Genomic DNA, 22,186 nt, shown 5'->3' with positions numbered 1-22,186 from the left:
ATTAAAACATTAGTGCTAATGTTTATAAAGTAGTATCAAGCCTCATTAACTGCCATAGAAAAACAAAAGGGTTCCAAATTGATGCCATTCAGACATGAAGCGAGCAAGTAAATAAACACTTCCCTTGCCAGGTATCCTGCATCACTCAATGCGCAACCTATTCTCCTTCTAAATAGTTCCATTTTATATTGAGCACGTGCACACCTGGGGGGAAAAAGGCTAGGTCAAGGCAAAGGAGACACAGCTGTCTTTAAAACGTATTAAATATACTTCGTAGAAAAGAGCACAAAGTGTGTATACGAAAAGGAACCGTTTATCTTCCTATATCTCGACCTGGGAGCAGAGGCTCCGCGCGCAAGATGTTGGAGAGCAAAAGTGTGCCTCTCCTGAAAGAGTGCTTGTCGGAGAGGCCTCTGATTGGCTGGTTGCACTGACAGCTCCGCCGTTGATTGCAGGAGGAGAAGCCCGACCCCTTTCACTCTTCTAGGGGACCATTCATAAACTACACAAGTCCAGCTCGCACAGCTGAGTGTGGACAACAGTGGGGCAAGGTAGGAGAATAACGCGTAGTTTTCACGTTCAACCGAACGGACGAGGAGAGATGAGTGGTCACGACCAGAGCTTTATCCTTTAGGGTCTGCAAGCGCGAGGACACGGACGGTATTATACTGTACACCGAGCCCACCCCATTCTGGGGCTGCCTACTGCAAATGACTTGGACTGATATTTAGTAGCCTATTACGTTGCATCCCTATCGGTTTCCTTCCGACACTGTCTGACGTCCATCCGCTGTGTACGCAAAAAAAGTTGAATTTTATATTTTTTCCATTGCTTGGGGAAGAGCGTTTCGCCTCTGGCTTTACCGGTAAGCATTGGATCCGTCAACGTACTGCGACTCGCCGGTGTACAGCCCGGACCTCTGCCCAAACATGATCGCGACGCAGGCAAAGCTGGTCTACCAGCTCAATAAATACTACAGCGAGAGATGCCAAACTCGAAAAGCGGCCATTGCAAAGACTATCCGGGAGGTGTGTAAGGTAGTGTCGGACGTCCTGAAGGAGGTCGAGGTGCAGGAACCCCGGTTCATCTCCTCTCTCAGCGAGATAGAGGCGCGCTTCGAGGGGATGGAGGTCATCGCCCCCAACGAGTTCGAGGTGGTCCTCTACCTCAACCAGATGGGAGTGTTCAACTTTGTTGACGACGGTTCTCTGCCCGGCTGCGCTGTACTGAAGCTGAGCGACGGCCGCAAAAGAAGTATGTCTCTCTGGGTCGAGTTCATAACGGCCTCGGGCTACCTTTCCGCCCGGAAGATCCGCTCAAGGTTTCAGACTCTGGTGGCGCAAGCGGTGGATAAGTGTAGCTACCGTGACGTGGTTAAAATGGTGGCAGATACAAGTGAGGTAAAACTAAGGATCCGGGAGAGATACGTGGTCCAGATCACCCCTGCGTTCAAGTGCACAGGGATCTGGCCTAGGAGCGCTGCCCAGTGGCCCATGCCCCATATCCCCTGGCCTGGTCCGAACCGGGTGGCCGAGGTCAAGGCCGAGGGCTTTAACCTGCTCTCCAAAGAGTGCTACTCGTTGACCGGGAAACAGAGCTCGGCTGAGAGTGACGCCTGGGTCTTGCAGTTCAGCGAGGCCGAGAATAGGCTCCTGATGGCGGGATGCAGGAAAAGATGCCTCTCGGTCCTGAAGACTCTCCGTGACCGTCATCTCGAGCTACCCGGTCAGCCACTCCAGAGCTACCACATGAAGACCCTGCTGCTGTATGAGTGTGAGAAACACCCGAGAGAGACCGACTGGGACGAGTCCTGCCTCGGAGACCGAATCAACGGAATTCTGCTGCAGCTCATCTCGTGTTTGCAGTGCCGCAGATGCCCCCATTATTTCTTACCAAATTTGGACCTGTTTCAGGGGAAGCCCCACTCGGCCCTGGAAGCTGCCGCAAAGCAGACGTGGAGACTGGCGAGGGAAATCCTCACTAATGCAAAAAGTTTGGACAAATTATAAACTGTCTGATTGTGATACTATTGCTATTTAGGGCCGAGGTGACGTTTTGAGATCACCTCAGAGTGGAGGAAAACGTCATGATCCTGGGTTCTCCGAGCAATGTGAAACAATTGAGAAATTAAAAACAAGCAAACAAAAAAAACTTTTACAACGGAGTGAAATGGGACATTGCCATTCAGAGAGAGAGAACGTGAAGGTACATTAAGCTAAATGTAATACTTTTTTGTTGTTTTGTTTTAAATGTTTTCACAAAGTGAATAAATGTTTATTTAAAATTATATGCACAAAATCTTTAAGTGAAAGAATAAAAATGTAGCGTGCCAAGTTCCAATTTTTCATTACGTGACCTTAAACTGAAATGTTAATAAAACTAAGAAAAGTACATTACAACTTGGCCTTGTGTTTGTATACATGTTTTGAGAACTGGCATTGTTTAGTAAGAGTAATAGAAATGTAATTTATATTTACTAGATAAAGAGGATCGTGGAATCAATTCCTGTGTGAAAAACAGAATTAATGTGCTTAAAAAAAGGAATGTTAATACCAATAAATTTACATTTGGCAAATCTTGGGCCTAGATTAATTTGATACAAAATACGAGTTTTGCATTATTATGCATATCAAAGAACATATTAATTTTCGTCTTGGAATAATTAATATAGCACACTATAATTTAGTTCAATTTGATGCAAATTGTTTTAACAAAATAATAACGTCTATTTAGTCGACAGTTTGATGTCGATAGGCTATATGGCTGCAGAAATCCTATTTAAACACGCCGGTATGCATGTCTGTTATTACTGTGTATTAACTATTACTGCATGAGGATAAAGTGAAACACAACAACCACTTGTAGTAGGCCCATTCCCAAGAACAGACCATTGCTAAATTCAGGTTCATTCATTTGGCCGTTTCAATAGGAAAATGTTAACGCATGAAAATCAAAACTTCAAATGTTGATTAATGAACTTAACTGTTATTATAACTATATTATGATTATAACTGTTATTGTTGTTATTGCCAATAACCCTGGGCGCAGACTGCTGGGAAAAAAAGATACACAACTGTCACTCAATGACTAGCCAGGGAAAGTCAGGGCCCATTTCTTAACGAGACCTGATTCATATCGCTTTCACTACGAGCGACTAAACACCACGCGGGTATATTAGTACAGTAGGCTATCCATTAGCACCAGCCTATTTGGTTTACCACTGAACTGTTGAATACAAATAGAACGAGGATATTTTGAAATTAATATTAATTACTATAGCCTGTTATTTAGGATATTCAAATGAGTCATTTAGGCTACATTTCAAATGTGTCGAATAATAAATTCAAGTAATTTCATGGATTTTATTCTCAACAAAACTTACCACAACATAAGCCATTGGGCCTACACAGTATTCCTGATTCCAGGGCTGTATTTCACGAACAACTGAATGAGCAGAAGGAAGAAGAGCAGGCCTAGTCGTCTCTCTATATCTGGCACATTGTATTATGATGTGCGACAGACTAACTTATTTTTCAAACGTTTGCTTGTGATGCTTCTGCAGGCTCGGAGGCCTTTGTGTATCGAATCTGCAGAGCAAACACCCGTTTTCAGAGAGACGTGATGTTGACAATGACGTAGCCCACTAAACCAATGCAATTCAAGCACGAGTGAAGCTATATCTTAATGTTCACTTTCACTACGCAAATACACACACCACATAACAGCATCATAGTCTATACGGTTGTTATAATCTCAATTATAGAGATTATTGAGGCTCGGTCTACATTTGGATTATTCAATAAATATTTGACTTAATGATGATCGCAGAAGTCGAGGCTGCTTACAGTCGTCATGCAATAGCCTAAAGGCATTTAGTCTACGCATGTTCATGATTGGAGTTATTTACTAAATTCTTATAACGGCTTTATAATGCAATTAGGCTGCAGAAAAGCATGACTTGGAGGTGCTGGGGCCAGGGAAGGACTGGGAGAAAGGCCTGAGCCATTTTGAAAGCTGGTTTTACAGAATGACGGGAGGGCCTGCTTTGGATCAATGGAAGTTAAAGCCCTTCTCTTACCTTTGGATCGATCGTCTTAAAGCTGGCCTCTTCTTCATCCACCTCGAAGTAGAGTTCAGACGCGGTGATGGACAGCGTTCCTTTCACCACCACCGCTGGGGCGACCAGCTGAGCGCTAGTGCTCATGTTTACAGGGCCTAGGAGACAGAGAGGGCCCAACAACGGCACGGGCCAGAAAGCAAACATTAGCCCGCTTTACAAAAATCACCCCCTTCTCCTCCTCGAGAAAGGAGAGCTTTTTCGAAGGCCAACAGCGTGTAAAAGTAAACATATAAACTCAACAAGGGCACGCACTGACTGATGGCTCTTTTTGTCTCCGTGAAAATACCATAACAATATAGACAAGGCCACATACGCATTTTTAATGAAGGAAAACATTTGCTCTAGGCCAGGGCTGCCATCCCTCTTCCTGGAGATCTACCATCCTGTGGGTTTTAAATCCAATCCTAATTTAACACACCTGATTCTACTAATTAGCTGCTCAACAAGACCTTAACTAGCTGAATCAGATATGCTAAATTAGGGTTGGACTGAACCTACAGGACAGTAGATCTCCAGGAAGAGGGTTGGGCAGCCCTGCTCTAGGCGATGGGTCGGTTGTATCGGCCTGTCTATCAGATGCGAGGTCAAGGAGCAAAAATAAATATAATTCTCAATTGTATAATTTCTAGCTTAAAACTGCATGCAAATGATTTGTGTAACTGCAATTTAAATTAAGAATGCAATTTACATTTCACAATTATTATTAGCATTATTATTAGACTATTATTAGACCTCATTTCCTTGCTAGATCGAGTTAGATCTAATATGGCGTGTTGATAAGAACTGAAAGCAGAATCACCACGATCTGAACAGTTCCTCTTTAGACTACGGGGAGGGAGAGGTGGTTTGACCCGCGGAGTAAAATAAAATATCAGCATCTGCGTAATCCAAGACAGACCAGCTTTGTCAAAAAATAGAATCAGCTGTCAATCAGGCCCCATTGATTGCGGGCTGGTGCTACGTCTGTTTAATCTCTCATCAATCTTAATTTATGCCAGTATAACAATGAGAAGGCCGCTCGAGGGAGCACGGTGTAAGCTCTTGCCGCTCCTGCCCCGCTCTCCACGTGTGCAGAAGCATTGTATTTGCAGATGTGCCGCGCGGCAGAAAGGGGCTTCAGAGCCCGGCTTGATTTCCCCAAAGCACCCACGTCTTTCCGAAACGGGTGGCTATGGAATAAACAGATATGTTCATTTGTTGCCGTCTCCCCCTCCCTCCCCCCTTAGCCCTCCGAGCATTGTGAGCATTAGCATGTAATCCGGACGCGAAATAACATTTTTCAATCACTGCCATGGAGACATTCAATTACACCTGGTGTTGTTCAGACAGACAGCTGCCTGTACTGGGACGCTGCGTCCTGTCTGTCTGTCTAGTCAGAGGAGTAGGAGACCCACATGACAATTTCCACTTCAGTTCAGAATCCATGTCACTTTATTATGCATGGGATCTCCCCTTAATCCTATTGTCATCGTGGGCGTTGTGTTTTTATATAATTGCGCTCTGAGCGCATTTATATTAGTCTACAGTGGGTGAACAAGTTATAGTGGAAAGCCATGATGTGGGGAAATTGAGGATTATACAGGATGCAATCTGGTTAGTAACATAACTAATAGTCCGATAGGAGTTCCAGGTATAGGGAGCCACATTTACATCAATATGGGTGTGAGATAATGGATTGAAAGTGGATAAGAAATTGGACAGAAACGTCATTTTATGTGTTTGAGTCTTGTTAACGGCAAGGCCTACAGTCGTTTTGATCTCAGCCTATACTATTTATTCGACATGGATTCATATAGGAAAACTGCACATTTAGAGCAATCATAGACAACTAAAGACACAAAAAATGTTTAAGGTCCATAGTGTTATTCTAAAATGTGAAAATAATACCGTTTAGCTAAAAGCCGTGCGCCTATACGCTATGCCCAATCATAAAATAGGCTCATGCGATGCATGTGTCAAAATATCGCACTTGTCATGAGTACAAATTTGCGGTTTTCATTTAACATTTAACATAAAGGAAGTCTGAGGTAGGATCCAAAATAGAAATCAACCTCGAGGCCAAAACATTTAGACAAAACGCACAGATCACTTTTTCAATTATAGGCCTATTCTCAACCTCTCAATGATAAAAAAAAAAAAGCTAACTATGAATCATATTACACAAGCGTGTTGGTACTTCTGTACTATCATTTCATTACAAACAAAAATGCGCTTTGCTTTGAGATATGTGAACTTGTAAACAAGCGCCAATAGGACATGTTTTTGTGTGTTATTATCTCCTCCTCCCCCAAAGTCAGATCATCACAAAGCATCATGAGACTCCAGGGGTAATGGGAGGCGCTGGGGAGGTTATCCCCCCTTATTAACCGTTCGGGAGCCCCGTTATCCTGCATGCGCGCCTCAAAGTACCCGTAGCAGCACCCGCACGCGTTAGCAACGGAGACGCTTTAAAGTCGGGAGGGGGAGAATTCAACCAACGCGCGTTCCCAGCCCCCTCTAGATGATGCGCGCTGGGACATGAAAACGGATGAGCTGCATTCGTTACCCGTTAGGTTCTCCAATTCCTTCTCCTCCAAGGATGATAGAGTGTCATCGTCGCCATCCAATAATATCTCACTCTCAGAGTTCTGATTTCCCAGCGCCTGACTTCTGATGGACTGTTTGCCTTTGAGGACATCTTCCTCCGGAGCTGAAAGAAGAAAAGTATTTTAAACCGCCATCCAAACGTAATTGTGTTTTTACCAAGTGACTTTTCTGTACAGAGGTTAGTATCCTAACAAAAAACGTTTGAAATATATAGACAAAAAATACGCTGCTATTCTGGGCTATATTTAATTATATAGTAAACTATCACAGGTATGACAGATGTAATATTAAAAAGATCACTGAAAATGCATGGCTATATAACCTATTAATATTGTAGCATATTTAATTGATCAATAATTCGTACTACGAAAGTAAAGTGAATATTCAAATGTCAATATCAATATTTATTGAGTTGAGTTGTCTATTTAGCCAGAAATGTCTGTAATTATTTAGGCTTGACGTTTAGCATTGCATTCCAGAATGGATTCGAAATTAAATTGGTCAAAAGTATTTTAAGATTTGACAAAATAGCATGAATAAGTCTGATAAAAATGTAATAATGCTATAATTATGATATAAAGCAATAGTTTATAACTCGAGTGCACATTCAGATGCAACACGGATCTAATGCTAATATGATTCTTAGTACAATGAAAAAACTCCATGCGAAAAATAACATCAACATAAAGATGCTGCAAGCTGATGTAAACATCAAAACGAGTTTATAAAACCATGATAGAAAACTGGCAATCATTTTAAGTGGAACTTCATGCAATTTTCATATATTCTTGTAAAATTTGTCAAGTTATCATAGAGCCATAAACCCAGCTGGAACACCAGCAATGGCTCTTGGGAGCCTTCGGGGTTATTGTGAACATGAAAGGTAACGTTAACTAATCGGACTCTCATCTTATAAAGCTATTTTCCAATGGCGTTGTGCCAACGCAGGCTAGCTGTACCCACATGGCAGTGGGAGTGAGGTTACAATGTCAAAACGAGACATTGTATCGACTTGTCTTTACTGCATTACCTGAATGGCACTAAACGAATAGTCCAAATCCAACTGTTTTATTTAATTGATACCCAGGCAATAACGTGTATTTCAGTGTATTTCTAATGCATATATACAACATTGTATGTAAAGTATAAAATGTACTGATAAGAAAATATAAAATTCATTGTTAAAACCCCAATTTGCCTGTGCTGTGCCCTTACAAGTCATCAAAACAAAAAATGTGTCTGGTCAAACCCAATATCCAGAAACATGAGACAAAGATATTACAACAAAGCTTACTGCCTTCCCTTTTTATTTCAACTTAACATGATGAGGTTCCAAAAGGATTTAAGAGAAACAGTAATCTGCAAACATTTACAGAACCCTCATCATGCAGGCCCTTGGTGTGTGTGTGAGAGAATGTGTGTGTGAAAGATAGAGAAAGAGAGAGAAAGAGAGAGAGTGTGTGTGTTACACTCAACATGGTTTCTTTCCACTCCACTCCAAAACCACTGGACAGTGACCCAGTGGCCCCTCCAATCTCTCTGAGCAGCATCACCTGACGGGGTTAGACCCTAAGATAATTAGCATTATTCTCAACATCACAAAATATAATATATGGACTCAAACTGCTGAGAGAGAGCAGAGAGAGAGAGCAGAGAGAGAGAGAGCAGAGAGAGAGAGAGAGCAGAGAGAGAGAGCAGAGAGAGAGAGAGAGCAGAGAGAGAGAGAGAGCAGAGAGAGAGAGAGCAGAGAGAGAGAGAGCAGAGAGAGAGAGAGAGCAGAGAGAGAGAGAGAGCAGAGAGAGAGAGAGAGCAGAGAGAGAGCAGAGAGAGAGAGAGCAGAGAGAGAGAGCAGAGAGAGAGAGAGCAGAGAGAGAGAGCAGAGAGAGAGAGAGCAGAGAGAACAGAGAGAACAGAGAGAGAGAGAAGAAAGAGAGAGAAGAAAGAGAGAGAAAAGAGAGAGAGAGAGAAGAGAGAGAGCAGAGAGAGAGCAGAGAGAGAGCAGAGAGAGAGCAGAGAGAAAGAACGAAAGAGAGCTGAGAGAGAAAGAGAGAGAGCTGAGAGAGAAAGAGAGAGAGCTGAGAGAGAAAGAGAGAGAGCTGAGAGAGAAAGAGAGAGAGCTGAGAGAGAAAGAGAGAGAGCTGAGAGAGAAAGAGAGAGAGCTGAGTGAGCAGAGTGAGAGAGAGCAGAGTGAGAGAGAGCAGAGTGAGAGAGAGCAGAGTGAGAGAGAGCGTGAGTCTAAGAGAGCTGAGAAATCTCATGTCATGGAAAATATGCAGCTCAATGATATTTAGACTGGTCTTCCTGTAATTAAGTCTCCCCGGAGGATTCTTTAGTTAGCGGCACTGAAATTACTACCAGCTCTCTAATACATACCACATGCTACAATAGTATAGTATATTCACACCATCCAAGTGAACTGACTGGACAGACCGATGGGCCCGGGACGACTTTCTCTCACTGACAGGAGTGAGAAGAAAAAGGCAGACATGTGTATTTGAACTTCTGTATATTCTGCCATAAACATGCTCACTAAGTCTCACCCTGAGAAGACCACAACACACTAGCATATGGATGTAGAAGGGTCTTGGGTTGTGTTACAACTAACAAGAAAACACTACTGCGACTACTACTATATCAACTTACTAGTTTGCCAATAAATGTTACTGATAGGCTGTGAATGATTTACTTGTTAGTTGTGAATAGTATTATCAGAATTGGTCATGTTAGATTGTCTATTGTGTGCAAATAAAATTCTACAAACACTGTGCTGCTTTCGAAACTACTTTGTAAGTCAAAATAAACAGCCAGGAGAAGTTAAGAAAATAAAAACTACATTATACTTCTGATACATGTATCCCAATATTACATAATGACATAAGATAAAATACAGTATTCTTGAAAACATAATTGATATGATGTATATTTTTGATATATGACATATGTACAGAGAAGTGTTCTGAACGCATGTGTGTGTGTTTACGATCAAATGTGGGAGTGTGTATCAAACAATTCAAATCCATTTAAGGCCATTTCAACTTAAAAGTCAAACAACCAAAGCACAGTAAAAACTAAAAGGCAGTGAAAAGTCTAAACATTTCATTTAAAAAAACATTGGATATTAGGCTGTCTTAGCAAAATATTCACAGGCTAACACATTTAAACATGTCCTTCAGCTAAAGCAAAGTCTCTGTCAACTGTTGTCTATGTTACTTAGAATTATAAACTGGGTGGTTCGAGCCCTGAATGCTGATTGGCTGACAGCTGTGGTATATCAGAACGTATACCACGGGTATGATAAAACATTTATTTTTACTGTTCTAATTACGTTGGTAACCAGTTTATAATAGCAGTAAGGCACCTCGGGGGTTGTGGTATAAGGTCAATATACCACGGCTAAAGTCTGTATCCAGGCACTCTGCGTTGCGCTTACGAACAGCCCTTAACCGTGGTATAATGGCCATATACCACACCCCCTCAGGCCTTAATGCTTAAATATGAAGTCTCAGTGAGTGTGAATGTCTGGCGTTTTGTGGTTGGATTATAAATCCTTGACAAATAATTCTGAACAAAACACATACACATTTTACAACATATAACAAGCGACAACACTGAAACATTTCTGAAATAAGCCGGTATGCCACATACAAAATACCCATCAGGTCATGTCACCCAAACCATTCATTGAGATGGAACAGGGGGCACAAACGTGAATAAAACCTGTCTACATTACACTTTCAGGCCCCATTGTTTCTCTAGCCAGAGGTTCAAAATTCAAATGCTACGTTCACGCTATACTAAAGACATGCTACGTTGAGGCCCAGGTCATTTCCCTATTGCCAGAGGTTCAAAATGCTAATTCATATGCTTACATTACTAAAGCTCAAGGCATGCTTGGTCAAGAGCAATTAAATTGTCAGAATTAACAAATGTGTTTTTAACGAGACCATGGCCAGGAGCTGGAGTCATGAGGCGAGTATTGATCTGCTGAACAGAGACATTAGTCTTCAAGTATTTACTCTGCCAGCCACCTCTCCTCCAGCCTCCCTCCACAGCCCTGCCTTCACCCAGGGCAGGACCAAATCAATCCCCAGAAAGGATGTCTCTTTCCAGCCATAAATACATAACTAGCCCCCTCACCGACCCAACCAGCCTGACCGCCACGCGTCTGCAAGCCGGCTGGGGCTCTCAGAGTGGAAATGGTCCTCAAGGTTCTTGGCTGGGTATGAATGATCACAGTTGTATAGAATCTAAGGATTGTCCATGGCCTAAATACAGGAATGTTTTCCTCCTACATATCTTACATAAAAAAGATGCCATTTAGGAAAAGGTTTACTTATACTTTGTTAAACAAACAATGCACTTTTTTTGCTAAATAAGTTGACAGGAATACAATACTTTTTAAAATCCCAAAATGTTTTTTTTTATTTTTTTTATTCTCTTACCGGTTAAATGTCTAATTTCTGTTCTTGAGTGTGTTTTCATGACTTGAAAAGTGTTGCCATCACTCTAGTAGCTGGAAATAAATGTTAAATGCAGATGTGATGGTGCACTAAATGTTTTGATTGGGGAAAGAGGAGGGTTTCCTCTCTCTCTATTTTCCCTGTTTCATGGGATCAGAATAATTACAGCCAGATATGACCTCTGTTCCCTGTTTGAAAACTCACGACTGCTCTCTCGCCTTGCGCTCCACTTCCGTTACAAATGTCGGGTCGATGAAAACAACAAAGGTTACATGAGAAAATGGACGCCGCAGTCAGGCCTCAAGTCAAAGAGATATTTTAATGATATGTTCTTTCCCCAAATGCAGCAGGGTAGCGTGTGTGTGTGTGTGTGCATACGCAACTAACAGGACAATACTCTGTAGAGGTATTACCAAGACTGGCTGGTGGCTATTTTTACTACAGTAGTGACTTTTAAAGCAAAATACACCCTATATGGCAGAATATGTCCTCCATATGTTGAGGACTATATCCAGAGCATGTTTTATATTGACTTACTGATGATGTCCCCTACTAGAACAGGAAGTCACAGAGTGATGCAGAGGGGAGAACAATTACAAGACACCAACTGACGCTTCAACGACCACATGCCTTCATAATCAGTTGCACTGAAATACAGGAACAGTCTAGCTCCTATTCAACATTCATCGTTGAGGGAGAGCATGCCAGCAAGCATCACTGTTTACACCTGCTGTATCCTGTGCTCGTGACCAAATAAACTCTGATCATTTGAAATGATCTAACAGAAAGGGATGAAGGGAACGAGAACGAGAGAAAAGCAAAAAGAGAATTAGGGAGACACACAAAGAGAAAAGAGAGAAATCAGAGAAGAGAAAAACCTAGAGAGAGCGAGCGAGAGAGAAAGAGAGAGAGAGGAACAGAGAGAGTATCAGAGTAAGAGAGAGAAGGACCAGTGGTCCTCAGTTCCCTCCAGCCTCCACCCGCATCTCCACACCACAGACATTACGCCCGTCCCTGGTCGCCGCCGGGCCCACGAGGATGCTGAGATTGCCAGACGCTTATTGCTTTTAGATCACATTCTTATTGACTTCTGTCACGGCGACCGTTTGTCAAGAGGACTGATGTCACCTTTGGGGGGGGGGGGGGGCGACTACCTCCATCCCTGTGACATATTGGAGACATTATCGGGCCAGAAACAGGCCGTTATTGTGGAGTGCAATAGGTTAAGCCGGTAAAAACCAACAGGCCTAGACAGGCACGGCCCTGATCGCTAACCCTGGTGTGACTGGGAATACGGTATTTAGTGTCTTAGCAGAAACTAGGGATTAGGGTCTACTCTGGGGACTCCTGCTCCTACTTGGCCAATGAATGTGGTAGACAACTAAAACCGTTCTTCACACTGTGCCGACCAGAACCGTACTGTGCTGGCTCGGACATTTCCCTTTCACGTTGTATATTCCAGCATGGTGGCAGCAACCAGGCCAGCCCAGCACAGCTTGGCTTAGTGCTGTGAAAATAGTAGTACACGTCGCTCCCTAGTTATTATCCAAGATATGCAGGATAACGTTTTAGCAGAAACTAGGGATTAGGGCCTACTCCGGGGAAAACGCCACTCCTACTCTAACGCTAGAGAACGTGTGTCCTAATGGCTTCTACGTTTCCTCCAACCTAGTTATCGCTAAGAATGAGACGGTGACTATTGAACTGTTGGATCACTTTGGTTTAGTTGTCCTCATAGGAAGTTCAACAGAAAATAGGGGTTTAACGCTTTACATAAACGCCTTAAAAACATAATCTGCACCTGTTGTTTTTAAAGCAAGTACAGGGAAACGAAAGGATCAATTGAAACCCAATTCCAGTGCTGGTGGTAAAGGTAATCAATACGGTTGGTTTTATCGATACCTGTCTTCTAGGTAATACAACGGTATTGACGTCACTGTTTCCTATTAAACAGAACACGATCGTTGACTTGCTTTTACCATATGGTACTGTTGAGCTCTTGGTCAAGAGCAACTAAGCTAGTTTGGGTTTCTCTCTGCAACACACACAAACAAGACGTACTGCGTAATTAATAGTCCTGATATTTCCAAAATGATTAATTTCACCTAAACTAATTAGCCCTCATATAATATTCACCTTCAAAGAAATACCTAATTATGCCCGTGAAAGTAAATGTATCTTTGTTTGGTGACCTTTAGCCAATTTAAGATTTATGACATCATAAAGAGGCAGGTTTGTTAATGGGCATCAACACCGCTGGTCCTCCTCACCTGGCCCTCTTTATGAACATAATGACATCTCTGAGCTGATCAAACTGAACGCCTGTGATTCTGGCACTATAGCTTCAGTCTTCTTTTTTTAATCAAATCAAGTACAAGTCGTCCCCTGAGATGGTGGGAATGTTGTGCATGAGGCCATGATTGGGAATTTAAAGCAGGGAAAATAACATGGAACAAAAAGGTAGTTGAGGTGGGATACCGACTGGGATTCAAGTGATTTATATTCATATCGTTGTACAGCTACAATACTTACCTACCTAGCCTAAATCAACATTCCCCTCTTGAAATCTGCGAGCACATATTATTTTAATTGCTGCTATACTTGGTGTCAAATTAAATATTCAAGAGAAAAATGAAGATGGAAAGATCGGAAGATCCCAACTGCTGCTTTCTATCAACAAGTCAAATGATAATGCATCATGGGAAATTGGGGAGAAGACCAACCAAAGGGCTTGGTGTTTAGGAGTCAGGGAGGCTTGACATATTACTTACCATTAATGCCAGGTACCACTGTCATGCAAGAGGAAAGAAAAGGAAACAAACACATTTCACATTGCTACCACTGAAGGTTCATGCCAACTCAGACATTAAAAAACTGAAAGGGGAGAAATTCTGAGTATCCAGGAAGGGACAGGATGTGAGTGTGTGAGGGCCTATTGGAACCCTGCGTACTAACATAGCTAACACTAATGGGGAGGCAAGTTAGGCAGTTAACTGTGTGAACTATTTAATTGAAATGAGGGTGTGCTTTTTCTTTTTCCTGTTTCTTGTGGTACAATAAAACACTTATGGCAACTGTAGTGCTAATTTTTATTGCCGTGGACCTGCTGCCACAGGCGGGCACAGACACTCACGGAGGGTGTGAGCAAAGGACGCTGGGTATTGAGCGAGGAGGGCTGACTGACCGTGTTCGGCTGCAGCTTTGAGCGTGGCCTTTGAGTGAGTGGATCCGAAGGGGTTCCTGACGAAGCGCCGGCGCCGCCTCAGGTCGTCCTCCCAGTAGTCGAGGCGCCAGAACTCCCGAGGACGGCTGCAGGGGAACAGAGGTAGCACATGTGTTAGCAATTACAGAACAGCGTGGTGGTAGCCTATAGCCCCAGTCACAGTGCAGAGTAGCGAGGCCAGCAGCAGCATAAAGACGGCCTTGTTTTGCTATGCTGGGTGTCTTCTTTTCCCCCCCCATCACACAACAAATAGAACACGGTAGATAGACTACCAAAAACCCTGACCTTGAAAATAACAATATTTTCTCTCTATCTCGTAGAATGAGCACTAAATACATTATGGTGGAATGAGCTGCTGACAGAGTGATCAGTTTCCCTACACTCCGATGTGCTCCCATTCCAGGCTCATTTGGGACCCAGCAGGGCACCTCGGCTCTAGCCTCTCTACCCGGGTAGCAGGCGAGTGCCCGGGCTGCTCCCAAAACGCCATTACAAAAACAGGGAAGCGGGAGAGGGGGATGGCATTACCAATATTAATCAATGTCCACAGGCCTCTGTCATTTTTCTTCCCAATTTGCACCTCCTCCTTTACCCAGGCCTGTTCAGTAGTAAATCATTCAGACTAAAGTTCTGTCCCAAATAGCACCCTATTCCCTATGGGCCCTGGTCAAAAGTAGTGCACTAAATAGGGAATAGGGTGCCATTTTGGACACATTCCCAATCTCAGGGACTTGGAAAGTGTTAACTTTTAATGAAGAGTCACAACCACCACACAGCATTGTGTTGTGTACATACAGGCAATAAAATATTACAACTCAAAAAGGGATCTCATTTAAATTAGATTTTAAAATATGAATTACTTTTCTTTAGGCACATCAAACACAGCATAAGGAGGAAATACATTTCTTCCCAACATTAGCGAGGTGTTTTTCTTCCACCCACCCTCATTGAAAAAAGCTAGCCTAATCTAAATAACTAATTTACTGCTCGAGAAGAAATAGCTGGTAATTTGTCAAAATAAATTACGCCAAATGTGTTCCATATTGCGCGTATTATGAGGGAATGTTTTCGGGCATTTAGAAATGACAACACAAGGGAAGAACACTACATAATCTCTCTAACTCAGTAGGGGGGAACAGAGGCCAGACACTTCCCTTCACCTATGAGCTGGGTTCACATTCTCAATTTACTATTAAAGCACTGAGAAAAACAAGTGATCTAAGACATGTGCAGGTGTGTATTTGGGTCATTCTTAAGGTTGCATTAGGGTTGGTGTATGGCTTTAGCCTCTAAACAGCTCAGCGTATTGATTTCTAGAAGCATGGTGAGATAGAACTCTGGAAACGCACGGCGCAGCGTCAGAAGGGTGGAGAAGGATTCTTGCGCAACAATTTTGAGTCTCATAGCAAACGGTCTGAATACTTATGTAAATAAGGTCTCTGTTTTTTGGTAGTAATACATTTGCAAAAATGTCTAAAAAGCTGTTTATGCTTTGTCATTATGGGTATTGCTTGTAGATTGATGAGGGGGGAAAAAACGATTTAATCAATTTTAGAATAAGGCTGTAATGTGTGGAAAAAGTCAAGGGTTCTGAATACTTTGCGCTGTAAGTCAGTGCGTCCACGGTGCTACGGGAGAAGTGTTCTAGTGTAACAGGGCCTACTCCACCTGGCTATATAAATCAGGACGGTAGCACCAGAAGCAGCCTCTACACGGACAGCTCTTTTATGTCCTGATATTTCACTGGCTGTCTGCATATACAGTATGTTAATCCAACAACGTACATTATAAAAACGAAGGGGGTCGCAGAGTAAAAAAAAAAGTCTAAATAGCAAGAGAACGTAATCCACATGAGAACGGTGAGGGGAAGAGGAAACGCTGTAGGGAAAAGAGGAAACAATAGCACAACACGAACATATTGTCAAACACATTTACAGCTTGAACACCAAATGAGTGTTGACATCAGACCTTGGCGAGGTGGAGTGAGATGTGTGTATCAGTGTCAGTGGAGGTACGAGGGAGAACCAGATCCCTGTGTGTGTGTGTTTGTGTGTGTGTGTGTGCACATGGTTATGCATTAGGGCTGGGAATTTCCAGGGACCTCACCATATGACATTATCACGATACTTAGGTGCCAATCTGATATGTATTACAATTGTATATCGTGGTTTTATTGCGATTTGATGTACCAAACATATTGCTCACCATATGTCTGCTGCAGAGAGACAAGAGAGAGCAATGAGAACACGAGTCTTGATCAGTCATGGAAATAGAAGTGCTGAAAACATCTTGGCTCCCTATTTTAAAAAGAAGATGGAGAACAAGCTATGAGGGAAAAATCCTGGAGTTTTGGAGCAGGTACAGCCAACTAGTGCACCAATAATATTGTGATACTGTCAAAATAATCATCAAAAATAATATCTCGATATGTAACTATTGATCCCCTCCCCCATCACTATTACGCATGTGTGAGTGTACTTGTGTGTCTGTACGTCCATGTGTGTGTGTGTGTGTGTGTGTGTGTGTGTGTGTGTGTGTGTATTGGAGCTAGTTTGTTTGATCTGGTCTTGACTGCTGCTGTAGCTGCTCCAGTCAGGAGCCCGAGGCTCCCCACAAAGCTTCAGGCCAACACCAATGATTACACGGGGCCTCTAAAAGGGGAGGGGCTTTACACAAGAAAATAAATACAATTTCGAGCCAGGTGCTTTAAGACCTTATATGAAAGCCATGAATTACTTGATTTATCTGAAAGAAGGATTTATTTTTCATTCGCTTTCTTTCCTTCTCTCTCACACTCTCTCTGTTTCTCTCTTTATCTTCATATCTCTCTGTCGTTCCCTTTCCTCCTCTATCGCCCTCGCTCTCTTTTTATCTCTCTCTCTCAGCCTCTGGTCTTTTCTGGAGAGAAATAGAGAAAGAAACTGTCTTCAGCTCCCGTGGTTGTGTAAAGCCGAGGCAGTTTATAAGAGATGCATGGGGGAATAGCAGACAGCTCAACTATTCAATATTTTACAGGCAAACATTCTAAAGCACATAAGCGAAGATGTCAAGGATCTCTCATTAAAAATGTATTTCGCTACTAAGGAGCTTGAAGACGTGATGAGGAAACGGTGGAAGAGAGGAAGGGAAGGAGGAGGGATGGAGTAGTAGGTGGAGAGGACGTGTCTCTCTGGTGTTCAGAGGAAATGAAACAGAAACACAGGGCAGAAACTAAACAAGGTCCCACAATATAATAATGCTCCTGTTTGTTGAGGGCTTTAGTGTGAACGTGGGTGTGAGGATACACAAGACTGGAAAAGAGGGAATACATTTACATTCGAGTCATTTAGGAGATGCACTTATCCAGAGCGACTTACAGGCGCAAATAGGGTTAAGTGCCTTGCTCAAGGGCACGTCGACAGAGTTTTCCTCCGAGACGCCTCGGGGATTCGAACCAGCCCCCTTTCGGTTACAGGCCCAACGCTCTTACCCGCTAGCATACCTACTTCATGAATACATTTGAGACCACAAGTGTGTGTTATACCTGTGTGTGTGTGTTATGCCTGTGTGTGTGTGTTATGCCTGTGCGTGTATGTGTGTGTGCTAGAAGACATTGGACTGTGTGTCTCCATCCAGCAGACAGAATGTGCAGGACCTGATTTCCCTCCCGTCACAAAGGGCCCAGGCCTTGTTGCTGTGTGATAGTCTCCCTACGCTAATTACCACTTCATCATCCTGCCTCACACAGCATTCATCTAGGAAAATGATTATCAAGCCAGTCTCTCTCTCTCTCTCTCTCTCTCTCTCTCTCTCACACACACACACACACACATACATACTTCATCCTCTTACAAGGAGGTTTCCTCCACATCCATCAGTGGGAGGACGTATTCGGTAGTGGGGAGTAATTAGTCGCAGTGTTATGGAACGATCTCCACCACTTGCCGTGTCGTGAATGGCAACCAGGTTCCTAATGAAGGGTCTTGGATGGGCGGCCGGCCCGCCGTCCACCCCAGTACCGTGCCATCTCCATCGCCAATCAATCCCCCACGGAGAACGCCGCTGTATCACAGCGGGAAAAACGATGTGGCACGCGCCGTGCATGTGTACGCTGAGAGAGTTTCTACAAAGATGATAAATAATTCACAGCTCGTCCATCATGTGACGGGCTGCGCTGGCAGAATAACGGCAGCACCCATTCTTCAAGATGACAACAATTAAAATGACAAAAGGCCAGCACCGCGGCCTTTTACACAAACCACTTGTGTAATTAGTAATTTGTTTACTCATAAAGGCCTCGCTCATTAGAGCCTACTGGGGAAAGTCTGTTGTCTTAGACGGAGTGTGTGTGTGTATGCATGCAAGTGTGTGTGTGTGTGTGTGTGTGTGTGTGTGTGTGTACAGTGCCTTCAGTATTAATACTCTCCTGAAATTTCACATTTTGTTGTGTTACATCCTGAATTCAAAATGGATGAAAAAATAATTTTAACCCGTCTACACAGAATACCCCATACTGACAAAATGAAAACATGATTTTTGACATTGATATACAGAAATATCTCATTTAAATAAGTATTCACACCTCAGTCATTGCCTGTTAGAATCACCTTTGGCAGTGATTACAGTCGTGAGTCTTTCTGGGTACGTCTCTAAGAGCTTTGCACCCCTGGATTGTGCAATATTTACTCGTTATTATTTTGAAAACTCTTCAAGCTCTGTCAAGTTCGTTGTTGATCATTGCTAGACAACCATTTTCAAATCTTTCCATAGATTTTCAAGCCAATTTAAGTAAAAACTGTAACTAGGCCAATCCGGAACATTCAATGTCATCTTGGTAAACAACTCCAGTGTATATTTGGCCTTGTGTTTTAGGTTATTGTCCTGCTGAAAGGTGAATTGTCTCCCAGTGTCTGTTAGAAAGCAGACAAACAGGTTTTCCTCTAGGAGTTGCCTGTGCTTAGCTCTATTCCGTTTTTTATCCTGAAAATCTCCTTCGTCCTTGTCGATAACAAGCATACCCATAACATGATGCAACCACCCCCATGCTTGAAAATATGAAGTGTTACTCAGTGATGTGTTGGATTTGACCCAAACATAATACGTTGTATTCAGGACATAAAGTACATTTCTTTGCCACATTTTTTGCAGTATTACTTTAGTGCCTTGTTGCAAACAGGATGCATGTTATGGAATATTTGTATTCTGTACAGGCTTCCTTCTTTTCACTCTGTCATTTAGGTTAGTATTGTGGAGTAACTACAATGTTGTGTTCTATCACAGCCAACTCGGTAACGGTTTTAAAGTCACATTTTGGCCTCAGGTTGAAATCTCAAATCGTTTTCTTTCCTCTCCTGCAACTGAGTTAGGAAGGACACCTGTATCTGTGTAGTGACTGGGTGTATTGATACACCATCCACAAGGTCATTAATAACTTCACCATGCTACAGGGGGATAATCAATGTCTGCTTTGTTATTTTTATTTCTACCCATCTACCAATAGGTGTCCTTCTTTGCGAGACATTGGAAAACCTCCCTGGTCTTTGTGGTTGAATCTGTGTTTGAAATTCACTGATCGACTGAAGGACCTTACAGATATTGTATGGGTGGCGTACAGAGATAATGTAGTCATTTTAAAATGATGTTAAACACTATTTAACAGTCCATGCAACATGTTAAACACATTTTTACTCCTGAACTTATTTAGGCTTGCCATAACAATGGGGTTGAATAATTATTGAGTCGAGACATTTCAACTTTTCATTCGTTTGTATATAAAAAATAAATACATTTAAAAAAAGAACAAGCGAAACTTGTAAAATATATATTTATTCAGGCTGTAACACAACAAAATGTGGAAAAAGTCAAGGGGGGTGAATGCTTTCTATAGGCACTGTGTGTGTGTGTGTGTGTGTGTGTGTGTGTGTGTGTGTGTGTGTGTGTGTGTGTGTGTGTGTGTGTGTGTGTGAGAGAGTTAAGGAGCACTTCGCAGAGTGCTGGATCCTCTAAATGCTGTTTAATGTAGACCACATTGACAACTGATGAGAAAGCGGGCCAATAAGACATTTATGTGAGGTAATAAAATATAATTGTTTTTTACCAACATTAGAAGATGATCTCAGCCTCTCTCCTTGTGTGTGTGTGTGTGTGTCTGTGTTGCTTCCACTAATGAATACATGGGTGCAATCATAAAAAAGATCGCTATGTGCAATAAATTAAAACACCATAGCATTAACAGACTGTGGAAAGAGGTTTTACACAACCTTTAAAACTTTAAAGCCAACTAAATTGTCTGTTTGCATCAAAACAGAACACGGTCCAATTGGACTTGGCATAGGGAGGGTGACATAATAAACAAATAGTTTAATTGTAGCCAAGTGTTCAGTGATCGGCAGCTCAGTGAGGGCTGGCTTGAAGTCCAGGATTAATGAATCGCATAGAGCTTTGGAAGGAGTGGGGGAGTGGAGGACGAACAGACGACTACGTTCTCTAACAGTAGCCTGTCCACTAGCCAGGACTTCCTGTGTATCGCCACAGAGGACAACACAGGGTAAACAGGGAGTAAACTACACACAGAGACATCTAGCTAAGAGGCTGGGTATCTAGTATGGCCTAGTACTGAACACAAGTGCATTGCTATGTCTGCCGGGTAGGTCGAAGAAAAGAGGCCTGGAACCATGGGAAATATGCCATTCCTGCTGTCCAATTTCTTATTCAGTATGCACAGTTTCTACATGCATTTACCGTAGGCCTGTGTCTTATTTAAAAAACATCAAAAAACATTAGTCCTTCAAATATGTATTTTATGGAGGCCCACCATAGAAGAAATACAAGCGTTTATAATACTGATAGCTTTAAATGTTTGTTACCAAGGTTCAATGCAGCCGTTTTTATCTCAATACCAAATCATTTCTGGGTAACAATGAAGTACCTAACTGTGATTGTTTTAAATTAAAATGGTAAAAAAATAAAAAAAATAGCTTCTTAGCAAAGAGTAATTTATCAAGAAGTTTGCTAGGACTCTCTGGGAGTGGTCTGAGTGGGAAACTGAAAACCTGCTGTTATTGGCAGATTTTCCTGTTATTGGCATAGGAAAATCACGTTTTTGACTACAATGGGCCTTTAATAAATGACACATTCATGAACTTGTATTATACTGAATAAGCATGCAGTTATTGACTTATGTTTATAAATGACAAAGAAATGACAGTTAATGACTAAAATGCCACTACTCACATATAATGAATACTATTTAAGCACTTAAATCAATCAATACACCATGGCATGCAATTACATTGATTTAAGTTTGACATTCATGTGCACTAACAGTTTGTGATTAGTTGATTTATTCTTATTTGATCAAATAATGTACACTCAAAAACAGAGAAAATACATTGACTTTGAAACGCTATCTATGGAAGTACAGAGGACAAAGACATTAACCTCAATTAATTAATTAATGACAAATAAATAAATGGGAATTTAAGGCGTTGTGTATGAGAGCCAATATCACTTATCTCCCCCTCTCAAACCTCAAACACTGGCAGTTAAAACATGGTAATAGATTCTCTCTGGAAGCCACTGAAACTTTGATAGCACTCTTATTTCAATGCCCAAATTGTTCTTTTCCTGACAACGACAAACGATAGTCATCCATCAAGATCCAATCAGACCCCGCCAAACAGGAGCAGGATCCGTCACCCAATCAGACCCCGCCAAACAGGAGCAGGATGCGTCACCCAAGCACTTCCCCAGCTCTTAAATGCTTTTTGTGTTGCCTTTGCAATTTCTTTTTTTGGGGGGGACGATATTAAAAACAGT

At 42.2% G+C, this 22,186-nt stretch overlaps 2 protein-coding genes across 2 annotated transcripts in view; one reads left to right on the top strand and one right to left on the bottom strand.

Moving 5' to 3' along the window:
- LOC115201998 (lipopolysaccharide-responsive and beige-like anchor protein) overlaps window positions 1–22,186 on the bottom strand; it is a 273,164-nt gene that overhangs the window by 90,924 nt on the left and 160,054 nt on the right. Inside the window, exons 38-40 of the mRNA XM_029765858.1 lie at window positions 14,351–14,475; window positions 6,666–6,809; window positions 4,079–4,215 (exon numbers count right to left, since the gene is read on the bottom strand). Coding sequence (XP_029621718.1) covers window positions 4,079–4,215; window positions 6,666–6,809; window positions 14,351–14,475 — 406 coding nt within the window. The remainder of the gene's footprint in view (window positions 1–4,078; window positions 4,216–6,665; window positions 6,810–14,350; window positions 14,476–22,186) is intronic.
- On the top strand, window positions 444–2,575 carry mab21l2 (mab-21-like 2). Its single transcript, XM_029766210.1, has one exon. The coding sequence runs from the start codon at window positions 930–932 to the stop codon at window positions 2,007–2,009; it is 1,080 nt and encodes a 359-aa protein (XP_029622070.1). The 5' UTR covers window positions 444–929; the 3' UTR covers window positions 2,010–2,575.

The sequence above is a fragment of the Salmo trutta genome, chromosome 11, assembly GCF_901001165.1.
Source record: "Salmo trutta chromosome 11, fSalTru1.1, whole genome shotgun sequence".
Classification (NCBI taxonomy): Eukaryota; Metazoa; Chordata; class Actinopteri; order Salmoniformes; family Salmonidae; genus Salmo; species Salmo trutta.
Note: the sequence above shows the minus strand (reverse complement) of the source record. Positions and strands in the feature narration are given on the sequence as shown.

Coding starts and splice junctions, on each gene's coding strand:
- mab21l2 (XM_029766210.1), top strand. CDS start 930: ATGATCGCGACGCAGGCAAAGCTGGTCTACCAGCTCAATAAATACTAC.